The sequence below is a fragment of the Nilaparvata lugens genome, chromosome 2, assembly GCF_014356525.2.
Source record: "Nilaparvata lugens isolate BPH chromosome 2, ASM1435652v1, whole genome shotgun sequence".
Classification (NCBI taxonomy): Eukaryota; Metazoa; Arthropoda; class Insecta; order Hemiptera; family Delphacidae; genus Nilaparvata; species Nilaparvata lugens.
This window is the reverse complement of record NC_052505.1, coordinates 35,492,241-35,509,592: the sequence shown is the minus strand read 5'-3', so window position 1 is coordinate 35,509,592 and position 17,352 is coordinate 35,492,241. Positions and strand designations below refer to the sequence as shown.

Sequence of the window (17,352 nt, the reverse complement as noted above, 5' to 3'; positions counted from 1 at the left end):
ACATAATAGTATAGGATTTTATAAGGTTTAAAATCAAGAAAACTATTTCCAAACACAAAATCACATTTGAAAATCACAAATCGTATTTGATTTCAGAGAGCCTTATGAAGCATACTCCAGCTGTAATTCATCCTTTACTTCAATATGCCTCTACCGTACCCACTGACCTACAAACCGCACTCGTATTTTCATTTGGGAAATGTCAAAGGGGATCGTTTTCCTCTACAGCAATTGGCTGCCCCATCAGCTGATATCAATCAAACTAAGCCGACCAAGTCAGAGGACACGCAGAGCCGAATACATTACATGTGCTTCAGCTGCACCCGGCTTACTGCTCATTGAGAAACACCCTTGCGCTCTGCCAAAATCGGCGGGCGTTTGTCGAATTCCTCTGAGCGCCATTCAACGCGCAAATACCTCGCAAGCGGAAGCCTCTCGCAAACGAGCAGAAGTGGTAACAAGCTCTCTGCCATTTGATTTCTCCCTAGTAGCATATTCGATGAGATTTGTTGAGAAGAAATGTATTGTTGAAGAATGGATACTCGCTTTGGAAGAATCTAATAGTGTTGAATAATAATGAAGTACACAATAATAAACTTACAAGAATGTTTTCGGAATCAATAGAGATACAATAGATTATAGTTTCTTCAAATATTGTGGAAACTGCAAACTATTGTATCTACAAAATATTGTAGATACTTCTCACAATGGTTTTTTCATACTATTCAAATAGGTGCACTAGTACACAGGATGAATAAAGTTTATGTTTATATATTATATCACACTGAATGAGAATATTTTATTTTGGAAAGGAAATTAGAATGTTTAATGGGTGAAAACAAGCTTATTCGAAGAAGTTATTTCAGTACGAATTATTCAGTTGATTTCATTATACTGTCATACTCGTACAAGATGACAGAACAAAAATAGAGAAATCACTCAATTGTGAAGGTATGAAATTAATTCCAATACAATCCTGTTAGATTTGAATGGCAAACAGAAGTCACCCAGTTTTCCCGATTACAGTATTAATTCATCTATTCATTTATGGATTTTGAAAATAAACTGGTTTAAACTTGCGAGATAGTGAGTATTTTGCCGTTACATCCCTCTCAGATATGGCTATTCCCTGTTTCACCACCTCCATTGGAATAATAATTATAATCGCTCCTGAATTGATAAGTGAATGAGAAACGAATAAAGTTACAGATAAGAAACATTGGAGTCGGATAGAATAATGAATGTACGAGGGTCATATTTTTCAACCTCCGATTACATATCATAAGACACAAAAAAGCTGATCAGCTCATACTTTTCACAAAACGTCCTGTAATTGTTGTGGCAAGATCGTCAGTTAATGTTGTCGAGTATAACAGTATAGATCCGAAACATAGCTGCCAACATTGAGTCTACTGCCAAGTTGCGTAGCGTTACTTGGGCTACGTTGCGTAGCGTTACGCTGTAGCGTTACTGGAAGCTCCAAGATACAACACTATTAAATGATTTGAATCGAGATGATACAGATCCTTTGACGGGAGAATTGAGATGCGATGGCAGTGTAAAAAACTTTTCAAGAATGTCAAGTGACGATTTTGAAAGTTTAATTGTTGGTATTGGACACATAATTAGTGAACAGGATACTAACTACAGGAAAGCAATTCCAGTGCAAAAAAGATTGGCTATTACATTGCGCTTTTTGGTGAGTGGCGACTCTTATACTAGTCTTAGTTATTTGTTTAAAGTTTCCAAAAGTGCGATATCTATTTTAGTGCCAGAGGTTTGTGAGGCTGTTATAGGTTTCCTGAAGGATAACATACAGGTGAGCAAAGAAAGAAAATGACTAAATATTGTTATTTTTAGGTACCTTTTATTTGTTTATGTTGTGCACTGAGTTAATAAATCTAGACAAAAAAAGTTGCAACCTGGTAGTGACTTGTTAATAAAATATGAGCACAAAGTTAAGGTAATGTTTCAAAGTAACACAATTCATAAAATTAGAAATAAATGTATACAACAAAAAACTTCAAATCAAACAAAGAAACTCTATAGCCTAATTAATGTATAGCTTAGCTTGAGTAATGTATAGCTTAGCTTACATTATAGCTTAGTTAATGTATTGGCATCTTCATCACCCCCATAAAAGTCATCACCCCACGTGTCCACCACCGGGTTCAAGGTTGATGGGGAGTTTTGAAAGTTATCTTCCTGATTACCAGCCAGGCATGAAGACGACTCCTGTAGGGACAGTGAACTGGAACAGCCAGAATTTGATTGTGGCTGCCTATTTAATTCGTGCATTTCCACATCAAATAATATGTCACTAATTCTTCGCTTAGCAAGTGCTCCATACCTTTTATCAGAACATTTACGTAATTCACAAGCAACAAGATCACCAAAGATATCAAATTCGTCTTTTTTTTTAAATTGCTCCCCACTTCCTTCATTACGGAATAAGCATCATCAGCCATGGTGTTGCGTCGTCTATTATTTGAAGGCCTATGCTGGGCTACGCTCGGAGGAGGAGCAGAGACGATCGAAGAAGAAGTTTCGCCAGTGGAACTTGAGGTTCGTGAAGTCTGAGTGGGCAATTCTTCGTGTAGGTTCACGTAAACATTGTTGTCTTCTGTTACCTGAAAAAAAAACAGTTCACAGGTTTAACTGCTCTGACGTTATTTTTTAATGAATAACGATTTGCCTCGGCTTGGCTGCAATCGGTAAAGCATGAGAGTTAAATTATATAAGTCTGGTCGTGGTTTTCTAGAATACACTTTCGATAAAATCCTTATAGGCTCATTCAGGAGCTCTTGCAATTTATTGCTTGGACAATTTATAGAAATTTCTAGAAAGTATTATTTCCAGAGATTTAATCGACAACACAGTATATGGCTGTGAAAACCAGTTTATTCTATTACTGATAAAATTGGATGGTAACTCTCCCAATAATTTAATACTGATAATTAATAAATAAATATGAGATTTGTACTCTGTGGTATTGGGGAATAAAATGAATGGTACACCATAAAAAATTTGATACATATATTGTATGAATAATATTAGAGTCAGACAAATATGGAAAAATATATAGAGCAACAAAATATACAATTAAAACAAGAATACATAATCAAGATAAAATATCACAGACTAGTACACTATTCTTTAGCTCTATAGCACGAAACTTTACCATGTGCTTTTCAATTCATTGATAATATGCATTCATTTGCATGCAGCTTCAGTATCGACTTGCTGTTTCTTGTCGATTTAAGTAATCTCACTTTATATCTTATTTCATAAATCATAGAATGAAAAATTGATAGATCATAGATTATGAATATATTAATTTCTGTAATTTCCAATATATTTCTCAATAATATATATATATTGTCACGTGGTAATTTAAAACCACCAAATATTTTCAAATGAGCCAATGAAATGTAATAGAACTATAAAATTGGAAAGAAGGTTAGACCTACCCAAAGAGTAAATCAACTCAAATCAAATATTATTAGCAATAATATAATCATCAAATATTCTTTTATTTTCCGTATTGGTATTCTTCAAGAACTTCATAGAAGCAGCGGTAAGAATTACCAATCACCGGTCACTGAACCTTATGGTGATTATTTGTATTTATAAAATTCATGTTTCTACCACTGAGCTAGAGCTGAGGTTTGAACCCAGTAATTTTGCGAGCCGGACGGCCTTAATTTTTTGTGAATTTATTCGCAAAAGAGGGAATTTAGAGACTGCTCTTATAAATATCAGAAACATCGTATCATCTGTGAAGGATTTACAATTAACAACTTCACATAATAATAGCTTCACAACGTGGGGCTCTATCATAAGAGATAAGCCCTCCAAGGAGCACAACTTCACAATATATATATATATATATATATATATATATATATATATATATATATATATATATCAATATATATATATAAATATTCTGACGTTATTCTTTATATTTAAATAACGATTAGCCTCCTGCTTGGCATCAGTCGGTAAAGCATGAGATTTGATATAATTATATAATTAGGTCGTGGTTTTCTAATAGTATTCAGTCTTAAAAAATCTTGATAGGCCTAGGTATGGGCTTCTCCTATAACTCTTGTAATTCAATAAAAAATAAATATATATAAATATGATACTTATACAATAGTGATGAGGAATAATAAATAAATTGCACACCATAAACGTTTCATACATATATTAAACAAATAATGCAAAAAATAGATCGAGGCAAAAAATATATAAAGAGCGATAAAAAATATAATATAAAAATAGAACAATAATTGAAATCAATAAAATATCACAGGCTAAACTTTATATTCTAGATTTATGGCACGAATCATTACCATGTGCCTTTATCTTAAAATCATATGCATTCTTTTTCATGTAGCTGCGATAGGTGCTTGCTAATACTTGTCGACTTGGACAATTCAATTAAAAATGTGTGCTTTAAGATCAGCTTGATAAATTAGCCACTAATAATCCACATATATATATATTAAAATCTCTAGTACTTAGTAGATTTCTTTATATCGAATATATATTTTTATCTCAGGGTGCAAGATTCGGCACCTGACGGAATAGGTAGAGCCATTCATCTAGTGAATTAGAGCTATAATAAACTATCGCAAATTATATTGCAAAAATTAAATATCATATGCATATGTTTTAATAGCCTAGATTTTGTACTTCTTTGAGTTAATAGAAATTTCTGAAATATTGATCTATCTTTTTTCTTTCAATAAAATACCTTTAATACTAAATTTTACTTGCGCAAGTATTACTCTTATTAATTTCTTAATTTATAATAAAAACCCTTTCGGCGAGCTAGCTTTCATTATTATATTAATTCGAAGCACTAGGGCGCCCATCACTAATTCAATATTTATCACTCACGTGTCGAAATCTTCTTGTAAGCCGCCGATGTCGATCCAACTCCATGTGGTCCGGGAATATGGTAGCCGGAATCGTCTCTTCCAAGGGGTTATAAATTTATTTAAAAATGAAAATGACTTCTGCTTCACAATAGCATCACGAAGTCTTTTAAGAAATTTAATAATTTAATTTAACTTTAACTTTTACAAAATCATTATCAAGGTACTACGCTCTAAAATATTTGGGGTCCTCTCCTGGTGGCATTTGGTTGGCGAGTGCTGGTTCTCCTTTCTCAATTTTACAAATCTTATTTCCGACTTTCAAATTAACATAAAATTTGAATATCTTAGTCCTCCGCCATTTAGGTTCAAATAGATTGTACAAAAAATATCAAATTATTGCTTAGATTGTATGATTAATAATTTCTTTGCTTTCGAGCCATATCGATAACATAGACTATACAACAATTCAACATAGATTCCGAACATTTATAGAAATATATATAAATATTTTTGAATTGGCCTACAATTGCCGCCTATTAACTGCCGTTTTACTATTGGTGCATGCAAATTTTATTCGGTATTCATGCGCCTGGTACCTCTTATTTCCTGAATACATTAAATTATTTTTATTTGGTTTATTTGTTATGCTCTTTACATGCTAGCTAATATTCTATACATTAATATTAATTCCATGCTACCTAATAATTAGCCACGTGATCAGGTGTTTTTTCACATTGCACACTATTGATTGCAATAGAGCTCTGCCAAGGGGTTTTGGTCAGATTCTACGTTTCTCGATTTGATCGATCTCTAGGTCACCGATCCGTGAATACATGTACCTAACCTCAATCTTCAAATATTTTATATAATAATCTATTTATGAGCAATAAAATTCCTTCAAATCCTTTTTAGGTTTTTGTACCGTTTAGCCAGAACAAGCTGATGCTATCTAATCTTAGTTATTATCTATTTGGCGATATTAGCCAGTTACTTTATTTTCAGACCTATTACTGTTTCGGTTAGGGATTTTTATCTACCCAAATTTGATACCTTACACGCGCCCCTGGGTTTGAATTCAAAATATTTGAGAATCACAATGTTTTTAATGAAAACCCACCCTTCAATACATAGATATACACTATACTTTATTTATAAATTATACTCTCATACTTCTATCACAGTTCGCAGACATATTTGCTGCATCTCCTTTATATCTTTATCAAATACACTAACAAATTTTCCTCCTCAACACACATAAAATATCATAAATATAAACTTCTAAACGCACTCCTCCTGACAACACTTAAAACATAATATTTTTAAATTCGCCGCTTGCAGGGCCGCCAACCTAACTACACACATTTCATGATTCTCACAATCGATTCCTTTCAGACAATAATTTCAATTTACAAACTTCTGGGCTCATATCTTATAGTATTTCTTAGGTCTTAATATAAATAATTTTCTATACATCAGGTACAATACTTTTCTTTTGCTAATGGCTCTTTGGTTTTTTGGTAGCTTGTATTCACTTTAGTTTTTTTTTTTCAGGTAACAAACGTGGCATAACTAAAGGCAATAAATATAAAACATATAAATAAATGTACTAACATTGATAAATATAATAAATAACAATAATAAATAACAATAATAAATAACAATTTTGGGGTTACCATACTTTTTCATAATCATATGTTTACAGACATTACATATTTGATTCAGGTGGCTTTGCTCAGCTGGTCACTGGCTCTACAGAATTTGCTGTCGAATTTCATAACTAACCTAATTGCTGCATTTTTTTCCTTTCAAAGGTAATTAACAATTTTTAAACATACTATCCCCGCTTGTGTCCTTTTTTAGTTGATGTAGCTAATTTAATTACATATTTAAAAATTGTTCTCTTTCTTATTGCAGGCTTCTAACGGTTGGAAGGAATTAAAACACTGGATTGTTGCCATGCGGTCCTATGCCGAGATTAAATTTATTACGAAAGGTTAGTAATTGGCTTGATAGTGGTGTTTTCTTTGATTGCTTATCGTATTTACTTCAAATTCGATGATATTTCATGTAGAATTGTTGTGGTTTGCCCGTATCTTTAGGCTTTCTGCTTGTAGCTACACTGTAGGCTGGTTGGGTTATCTGCTGTCCGGTTGTTGTTTGTTGAGGCTGTCCTAATTGATAATTTTTTCATCATAAATTTAAAGCCCTTGTATCTTGTGTATTCTTTCAAACAATTCCTTGATCTGGTTCTGTTTTCTTCCTTATTATTTCTATTTATTCCGTTGAGTATCGATATTTCCACTTTAGTGGCATTGTTTATAATTCTAGTTACACCAATAAACGACTTTATAATATAAAGCTTCCAATCATCTTCATCCGATACTTTCCACTTAAATTCATTATTAGGCTTCATCATCATAATAAACAATTCAATAATATAACACTTCCAATCAACACTAATAAATTCTTTCAACAATAACATGGTCTTAATTATAGCATCACTTTTCAATATTATCACAGCCATCATAACAAATATTAAACACCATAACAAAACATTTATCATCTTTTTAATAACATAATCTCTAATCATATCATATCCAGGTACTTTCACTTTCTTTATATTACTTTTTATTTCTTCCATTCTTCTCAAACACCGTTTATCCTTAATTAATCTCCACAAGTAGTCCACTTCGTTGTTGCCCATGCATGAATCCGTAGTAGTCCTTTTAGTAGCTCCGTTTTTATCCCATTCATCACGTCCATTTTGCCGGTCACATAGCTGGTTTGCCCTCTTGAAACGTATGTGCCGCGGATGCATGTTCTGTTCCTGTTCTCCTCGGTGTTGGTTCGATGTCCTCCTTTGCCTCTTGAAGCGTGCATGCGGCCGGTATGCGCGCGCGCGGTTCCTCCTTCGTCGCTTCTTCCGCCTCCGGGCCTTGCGATGCATCTTCTTCTCCCGAATGCCGTCCTCTCGTTCTTGATGCCGGTCGGGTGTCCTCAGGCGCCTCCGTCTCCGGGCCTTGCGGTAGTCGCTCCTCTTGTCCGGTAGTCCGTCCTCCCTGGTGTAATCCTCTTGGTCCTCTATCCTGGGTTCCTTGGGGTGCTGTGGGGTCGAATGATGCGCGGGTGCGGTGGCGGTCTCTTGATGCGCGAGTGTGACGTTCAAGGCGGGTAGTATGGTGACGGTCTCCTCCTGGCGACTGTTTATTTTTGGCAGTGGTGGGATTTCAGCATTATTATAGTGTATCGGTTCTTGTTGTAGGGTTGTGGCCGGTAGTGATTCTTTGGTGGCGGGTTGCTCTTCGGCGGGGAACAGGATACTTAGTAGGGATTGATGCTTGCGGCTGGTTTTAATTGCATGGTGGGCGGCGGTTTTTTGTGGTAGGCTGTCTTGTATTGGCTTCGGTTCTTCTAATAATATTTTCGGTAAATCATTTCTAAAGGTGGTGTATGATGTTGAAATATCTTGATTTTCTTGGTTTGTTTCATTTGAGCTTGTGCTTGTTATATCGGGGGTATCATATAGTCCTGGTTTATTAGCTGTAGTTTTCTGTATATCTGGTGGCGGGTCGTTGGGTGCTGGGTTCTGGGTTTTTTGTTGATTCAATCCTATTGCATGTGCTAATGTATAATTTGTGCTTACTTGTTGAGGTGGCGGTTTATAATTTCTGTTGTAATTGTTCTGTGTGTGATTATTATTTGAGTTTAATCGATCACGGCCATCATAGTGATTCTTACGATTGCTCTGCTGGGCATAGTGGTTGGTTGTGCGATTTTGAAATTTTTCATTATTCCAGTTACCATTTTGCCTGTGCTCATAGCGACGTTCAAATTGAGGGGCAGATCGGTAGCGATCATATGATACCGGTTCATAATTTTGGCTGTTATACTGATTAAATTTTGAGTTATGTTGATTTTGTGCGTATCTCTGGTCTGAACGGTGGTTTGATTTTGCCATCACAGACTGTATGCCATATAAATGATTTATCAGCTGTTTGCAATCAGTAATGGGTTGTGTGGCGAGTGCCATTCTAACTTGATACGGTAGCTTTTTTAAAATAATACTTGCTAATGCCGATTCATTAATGGGCTCGCTCAATTGAGAATTTTTAAACTGTAGGGCAGTGACGAAAGTGGTACATGCACCGTCTAAGTTAGGGTTGAAATCGCATGATATAATGTCCGCTAGCACGTCCAACTGTTTACTTCTGCTCCAATACTGTTCCAGGAAGACAGCTACAAACTCATCCAATGATGTAAATTCATGGACTCTACTCCGAAAGAACATCAGGGGTTCGCCAATCAATAAACTAGTCAAACGAAGACGCCAAAAATTCCAAGAGGTGGGTGTTAATGATTGAACTAGTTTTATCTGATCTATAAATTCTTTAGGTTGGAGATAGCGGTCTGTATTGTCAAAACGGCCTAATTCATTGAAACTGTGTAGTGAATCAAACGTTGCTATGGGAATAGGCTCTATATTCTCGTGCGGAAATTGATGTATTTGACTTTCAAGTTGTACTAACTTTTCTTGGGCCTGTTTCCAATGACTAGAAGCTTCTGTTTCATTATCTACTACTTCGGCATTTAATTCAGATGAAAATAATTGCTGTTCTCCAATGGCTGTCTCCAATGAATTAAGTTGTACTATGTTTTGATTTATATCAGAATTTGGGTGAGCTATTTCATGAATTTGCGAAGTGTTTTGTGCTGGTAGGTTATCTATTCTTTCGTTTAACTCACAAGTGATAGTATCTATTTTTGCTGTTAAATCGGTTGTAATTAGTTCTTGATTTTCAGCGGTAGATGCTGGTATTGTGTCCGTAGTTTCCTTACCCGTTCTTACCGATGTATCCTTCAATGATTCCCGCATTTCCTTCATTTCCGCCTTCAAGTCCTTCATTACCATGGTCATTGTTTTTTCTAAACTATTAGAAAATGACTTGATCATCCCCTCTACTATAACCCTTCTTATTGCTTCTTGGGAGACATTTAACGGTTTATTACTGTTCACAGGATTCTTGGCGGTGATTGAAGAGATCTGGGCGTTGGACTCCATCGCGCCCCCCTCAGCGTCGATCTCCGCTACTATTGCCGTCTGCAGTGTGTCTGCTACCTTACTTTGCGTGGACGAAAAGAGACTCATATTTTAAAAATGGATTAAGTGTCAAGTGTTTGTTAAAAAAGTGAAAGTTTTGGCCAACAAGGCATTAATAAGGACACAAATGAGGATAGGCCTATGGACATTACAAGCCAGGTAACCTATTTATTACTTAAGCTCTTATAATATAATAATACTATTCATTGATTTCTGACTAGCAGTTTAGGCTTATAAAATATAATCTCTCTCTATAAACATGTATTTTTTACAGTACTAATAATATAAAATTTTCTTTAAAACATATAATTCTTCTTATTTAAAGCTATTGATTCCCCAAAGAGTAATACAAATTTCACTTCGCCAGTTTTCCTCAATACTCGTATAAGTTATCTATAATTTTTAATATGGTTATTGACTTAATTTCAAATAATTATTCAATGAGCTCGGCTCTCATCATCAGTCCCACGTTGGTACGGCATGTTTCTCTGCCGTATCCGTGGCCTATCACGTTGGGCGACATGTTTCTCTGACGTTATTCTTTATATTTAAATAACGATTAGCCTCCTGCTTGGCATCAGTCGGTAAAGCATGAGATTTGATATAATTATATAATTAGGTCGTGGTTTTCTAATAGTATTCAGTCTTAAAAAATCTTGATAGGCCTAGGTATGGGCTTCTCCTATAACTCTTGTAATTCAATAAAAAATAAATATATATAAATATGATACTTATACAATAGTGATGAGGAATAATAAATAAATTGCACACCATAAACGTTTCATACATATATTAAACAAATAATGCAAAAAATAGATCGAGGCAAAAAATATATAAAGAGCGATAAAAAATATAATATAAAAATAGAACAATAATTGAAATCAATAAAATATCACAGGCTAAACTTTATATTCTAGATTTATGGCACGAATCATTACCATGTGCCTTTATCTTAAAATCATATGCATTCTTTTTCATGTAGCTGCGATAGGCGCTTGCTAATACTTGTCGACTTGGACAATTCAATTAAAAATGTGTGCTTTAAGATCAGCTTGATAAATTAGCCACTAATAATCCACATATATATATATTAAAATCTCTAGTACTTAGTAGATTTCTTTATATCGAATATATATTTTTATCTCAGGGTGCAAGATTCGGCACCTGACGGAATAGGTAGAGCCATTCATCTAGTGAATTAGAGCTATAATAAACAATCGCAAATTATATTGCAAAAATTAAATATCATATGCATATGTTTTAATAGCCTAGATTTTGTACTTCTTTGAGTTAATAGAAATTTCTGAAATATTGATCTATCTTTTTTCTTTCAATAAAATACCTTTAATACTAAATTTTACTTGCGCAAGTATTACTCTTATTAATTTCTTAATTTATAATAAAAACACTTTCGGCAAGCTAGCTTTGATTATTATATTAATTCGAAGCACTAGGGCGCCCATCACTAATTCAATATTTATCACTCACGTGTCGAAATCTTCTTGTAAGCCGCCGATGTCGATCCAACTCCATGTGGTCCGGGAATATGGTAGCTGGAATCGTCTCTTCCAAGGGGTTATAAATTTATATAAAAATGAAAATGACTTCTGCTTCACAATAGCATCACGAAGTCTTTTAAGAAATTTAATAATTTAATTTAACTTTAACTTTTACAAAATCATTATCAAGGTACTACGCTCTAAAATATTTGGGGTCCTCTCCTGGTGGCATTTGGTTGGCGAGTGCTGGTTCTCCTTTCTCAATTTTACAAATCTTATTTCCGACTTTCAAATTAACATAAAATTTGAATATCTTAGTCCTCCGCCATTTAGGTTCAAATAGATCGTACAAAAAATATCAAATTATTGCTTAGATTGTATGATTAATAATTTCTTTGCTTTCGAGCCATATCGATAACATAGACTATACAACAATTCAACATAGATTCCGAACATTTATAGAAATATATATAAATATTTTTGAATTGGCCTACAATTGCCGCCTATTAACTGCCGTTTTACTATTGGTGCATGCAAATTTTATTCGGTATTCATGCGCCTGGTACCTCTTATTTCCTGAATACATTAAATTATTTTTATTTGGTTTATTTGTTATGCTCTTTACATGCTAGCTAATATTCTATACATTAATATTAATTCCATGCTACCTAATAATTAGCCACGTGATCAGGTGTTTTTTTCACATTGCACACTATTTGATTGCAATAGAGCTCTGCCAAGGGGTTTTGGTCAGATTCTACGTTTCTCGATTTGATCGATCTCTAGGTCACCGATCCGTGAATACATGTACCTAACCTCAATCTTCAAATATTTTATATAATAATCTATTTATGAGCAATAAAATTCCTTCAAATCCTTTTTAGGTTTTTGTACCGTTTAGCCAGAACAAGCTGATGCTATCTAATCTTAGTTATTATCTATTTGGCGATATTAGCCAGTTACTTTATTTTCAGACCTATTACTGTTTCGGTTAGGGATTTTTATCTACCCAAATTTGATACCTTACAATATATATATCAATATATATATATATATATATCTCAGGGCAGAAGGTTCGGCCTCTGATGGAAATAGATAAATCAATTTATCCAGTGAACAAGAGCTACATTATATTGTTACAAATTATTATATAAAATCAACGATTGGATGAGTGTTAGTATTACAAGCTTAGAATTTAATATTCCTTTAATTGGTGTACCTTTGGATATGTAAATTGACTTATTCTTATTTCGAAAAATATTTCTTATACCCTCTTAAGACTCTTATACCCTATTAATTTCTTAATATTTATAACCTTCTGACGAGCTAGCTTTTATATTTATTTCACTTGAAGCACTGAGGGCGCCCTAACTTTATATTTCGACTATTTATCACTCACGTGCTGAATTTTTATACGCTGTTGGTGGCGATCCGAATTTCCTGGTAGTCCTGGATTGTTGGTGGCCGAAGTCGTCTCCTCCAAGGGATTAAATGAATATTTAAATGACTTTCGCTTTAATGCAGCATCACAAAGTCTTATAGAAAATTAATAATTGGATTTAAACTTTAAGTCTTTAAAAGGTACAATATGATAAAGAGTCTTGTGCTCTACAAATTTTGGTGACATTCCATGGTAGTGTCTGGCAGGCAAGTGAGTGGGTTCTACTTTTCTTTCCACAATTTTCATTTCCAACTTGCAAATCTACATAAATTTAAATAATCCGTTACTACACCATTTAATGTTTCAAATAGTCCATGTCAATCTACTAAACTATTACTTGTACCCTAGGTCTAATATTTTATACTTTCTTGGGCCATATCCAATACATTAACTGAATAGTGAAAATTTACAAAATCTTATCATTCATAGAAATATTTATAAATACATTTGAATCGGCTCACTATTGCCACCCATCGATTACTACAATTTGATTGGTTCACGCAAATCCACTACAGTATACATGGGCCTATGAACCTCCTACTTCCTTAATACTCTAATTTATTTTTATTTGATGGTTTAAGTACATTTATTACATACAGTATATTTTTCTAAGGTTTATAAGTTGTTTCTCACTTTATAACAATTAGCCATGTGCATTTTTTAAAGTCCTCTAGTTGCATACCATTTAGTTACAATAAATTTCTGCCAAGGTGTCTGGCTAGATCTTACGTTATGCGACTTGATCGATCATTATGTCGCTGATCAGTGGGTATTTTAAGCCTAACCTCAAATTTTCCAATACTTTATATAATATAATATAAGTAGCAAATAACTTTCTATTTCTATTCAGCTGTTCTAATTTTAGCTGTGATACCTGATATTATCTAATCTTCTAATACGTTATCGCATTTGGCGATACTAGACTATTATTCCACTTCAGACCTATAAAATTCTTCCAAATAGGGATTTTGCTTGCCCATCAGATTTTGATACATTACACTGCATACCATTTGTTTGTGTGTATTTGTAAATAAATTCCCAATATTCAATTAATAGTTGTTAAAAGACAAATACAAGTTGCTTATTACAATTTCATGCTACTTGTTTTAAAAATTTTGTGTTACTTGTTTTTATTTGTTATGACCTCTGCAATATTTGATCACTATATTTTCTCTGGTATTTTCAGCTACCTACAACTGAAGAGGAGTGGCTACATCACGAAAAAGAGTACAATGGCCTGTGGAACTTCCCTCACTGTATCAGGAGCATGGATGGTAAACATGTTGCTATACAAGCCCCAATAAATACTGGAAGTGAGTATTTCAACTACAAGTCGTTTTTCAGCATCGTCTTATTTGCAGTAGTTGATGCTAATTACTGCTTCACCTACGTTTCGGTAGGCAACCAAGGATGACTGTCAGATGGCATGTTTGCTCATAGCTCGTTGCAAAAACTTTTACAAAAATCAGCTTTACATTTTCCAAAACCGAAATACTTGCCAGGTAGAAACTTTCCTGTACCCTCTGTGCTCCTGGCTGATGATGCCTTCCCCTTACAGCCATCAATAATGAAGCCATTCCCGGGACTCCACGATAAGGGAAGCTTGAAGCGTGTCTTCAACTACCGACAGTGCTGTGGTCGACGAGTTGTCAACAGTGTCGTGGTCGAGAATGAATTCGGGATAGTATCGGTTGTATTCAGGGTTCTGAGGAAACCAATGCTTCTTGAACCAGAAAATGCTTCAAGAGTTGTGTTGACATGCTGTCATTTACATAATTTTTTATGTAAAAGTAAATCATTGACTGCCTTGTACAGTCCATCAGGATCTTTTGATTATGAAGACACGACCACAGCAGCACTAGTGCCTGGAGTATGGTGAGTGGAGGGAATGCCTACTACTACTCTACTGAGACTGAAACGGATCCCTAAAAAACCCTCACACCTCCCAAATGAAATTCGGAAGGGATTAAGTGCGTACTTCATGAGTGCTGAGGGGTCTGTCCCTTGGCAAAACAACTATTAATGAAGGAAACTACAAACAAGAAATTAATCTGTTATTTGTCTGCTATACCTGTGAATCAGTTTACTTGTAACATTGAACAATATAACAATTTACCTATTTGTTACATTTAACAGGTACTCTTGAATGTTGTTTAAATTGGGTATGGTATGTTAATTTTACTGTCATTATTAGTGTAAATATAATTATCTTACCTGTGCTTGTGTGTCATTTATTCCAGCGTCACGGCTAAATGTTGGAGTTGTTTTGTCTTGTAAGAACATGAGGTGGTCAAAAGCAAACCATTTTGATTTTGAGCAGGCTCCAGAATTACTTTTTCCCCTCTTATTAATTCGTTGGAATGTTGTAATCAAATTCCTCATTTTAGACTGGACTTCAAGTTTGTTTACTTTTATTTCCTGGGAAATTTCATTCCAAGCATAATTTTTGTTTTTAAAATCCGAAAGGGTGTGGTTCCACAAGACAGGCTTCTCTCTTAACAACTCTATCAAAGTAATGACCTGATCATTTGTCCACTCCACTTCACTTGAAAGATTTTCCATTGCACTAGCACAAACAACAACCATACACAAAACACAACAACTCACGACGACTAGCCTGCTTGAACTGAGGAACTGACTCAGTGCGACCACATGGAGCCAACAGGTGGGAGGGGTAGCGGGGTAGTTGCAGACTCAAGTTGCAGGTCAAGTTAGTGCTGCAATTCGCATTGCCGACCGGGGTTGGCAACCACCTTTGATCTTTACCGACTCCAGTCGGAAAACCAAATTTCGGTTGCCAACTCACAAAATCTGTCTCCAACTACAGTTGGCAATGCGAGTTGCAGTTGTTTTGAAGTGTGCAACTCAAAATTGCCAATAAATGTCGGCAATCATTGGTTGCCAACTCTGGTGAAGATACTAAGCATAGCATCATTCTTCAATTGTTCTTGTTTCCTGAATATTCAACTGTCAGCTAATTAAGCCGCGTTTACACCGGAGTTGGCAACAAAAAATTGCCAACTTCGATTGCAGACGCTAGTTGCCGATGGAAGTCCGCAACTTGTACTTGCAACCTGGGCACATAGTTTGTTTTTAGGTCTGCAACCTGCAACTTGCAACTAAACTTTACAGTATGTGGAAAATCAGACAGTATGTAGAATGTCGAGTGCTGAAGAGGTTTTTTCTTGCTGCGGCAGCGTGTGTTATTTTATCAAAATGTAAAAAACCGAGAAGATACTGGGTTCGACCTTCATTGCAGGCAAGAGCAAAGTATAGCGGCAGCGATCTTTTAAATGATTTGAATCGTGATGATACAGTTCCTTTGACGGGAGAATTGAGATGCGATGGTAGTGTAAAAAACTTTTTAAGAATTTCAAGTGACGATTTTGAAAGTTTAATTGTTGGTATTGGACACATAATTAGTAAACAGGATACTAACTACAGGAAAGAAATTCCAGTGCGAGAAAGATTGGCTATTACATTGCGCTTTTTGGCGAGTGGCGACTCTTATACTAGTCTCAGTTATTTGTTTAAAGTTTCCAAAAGTGCGATATCTATTTTAGTGCCAGAGGTTTGTGAGGCTGTTATAGGTTTCCTGAAGGATAAAATACAGGTGGGCAAAGAATGAAAATTACTAAATATTGTTATTTTTAGATACCTTTTATTTGTTTACGTTGTGCACTGAGTTAATAAATCTAGACAAAAAAGTTGCAAACTGGTAGTGACTTGTAAATAAAATATGAACACAAAGTTAGGTTGATGTTTCAAAGTAACACAATTCATAAAATTAGAAATAAATGTATACAACAGAAAAACTCCAAAGAAACTCTATAGCTTAAGTAATGTATAGCTTGGCTTGAGTAATGTATAGCTTAGCTTACATTATAGCTTAGTTAATGTATTGGCATCTTCATCATCCTCAGGCTCCAGAACCACTTTTTCCCTTCTTATTAATTCGTTGGAATGTTGTAATCAAATTCCTCATCTTAGACTGGACTTCAAGTTTGTTTACTTTTATTTCCTGGGAAATTTCACTCCAAGCATAATTTTTTAAATTTTTGTTTTTAAAATCCGAAAGAGTGTGGTTCCACAAGACAGGCTTCTCTCTAAACAACTCTATCAAAGTAATGACCTGATCATTTGTCCACTCCACTTCACTTGAAAGATTTTCCATTGCACTAGCACAAACACAACCATACACAAAACACAACAACTCACGACGACTAGCCTGCTTGAACTGAGGAACTGACGCAGCGCGACCACGTGGAGCCAACAGGTGGGAGGGGTAGCGGGGTAGTTGCAGACTCAAATTGCAGCTCAAGTTAGCGCTGCAACTCGCATTGCCGACCGGGGTTGGCAACCGCCTTTGATCTTTACCGACTCCGGTCGGAAATCCAAATTTCGGTTGCCAACTCGCGAAATCGG

At 35.0% G+C, this 17,352-nt stretch overlaps 2 protein-coding genes across 2 annotated transcripts; one reads left to right on the top strand and one right to left on the bottom strand.

Annotated features, from left to right (window-relative positions):
• The first annotated feature begins 149 nt into the window (after nt 1–149).
• LOC120349865 lies at nt 150–14,375 on the top strand. The gene is made up of 2 exons (XM_039421103.1): nt 150–454; nt 14,114–14,375. The coding sequence occupies exons 1-2, from the start codon at nt 200–202 to the stop codon at nt 14,339–14,341; spliced, it is 483 nt and encodes a 160-aa protein (XP_039277037.1). The 5' UTR covers nt 150–199; the 3' UTR covers nt 14,342–14,375.
• Nucleotides 1,733–15,882, bottom strand: LOC120349864. The gene is made up of 2 exons (XM_039421102.1): nt 15,142–15,882; nt 1,733–2,630 (listed from the first exon to the last, which is right to left on the bottom strand). Exons 1-2 carry the CDS (start codon nt 15,511–15,513, stop codon nt 2,286–2,288), a joined length of 717 nt encoding a protein of 238 aa, XP_039277036.1. The 5' UTR covers nt 15,514–15,882; the 3' UTR covers nt 1,733–2,285.
• Nucleotides 15,883–17,352: the final 1,470 nt, after the last annotated feature.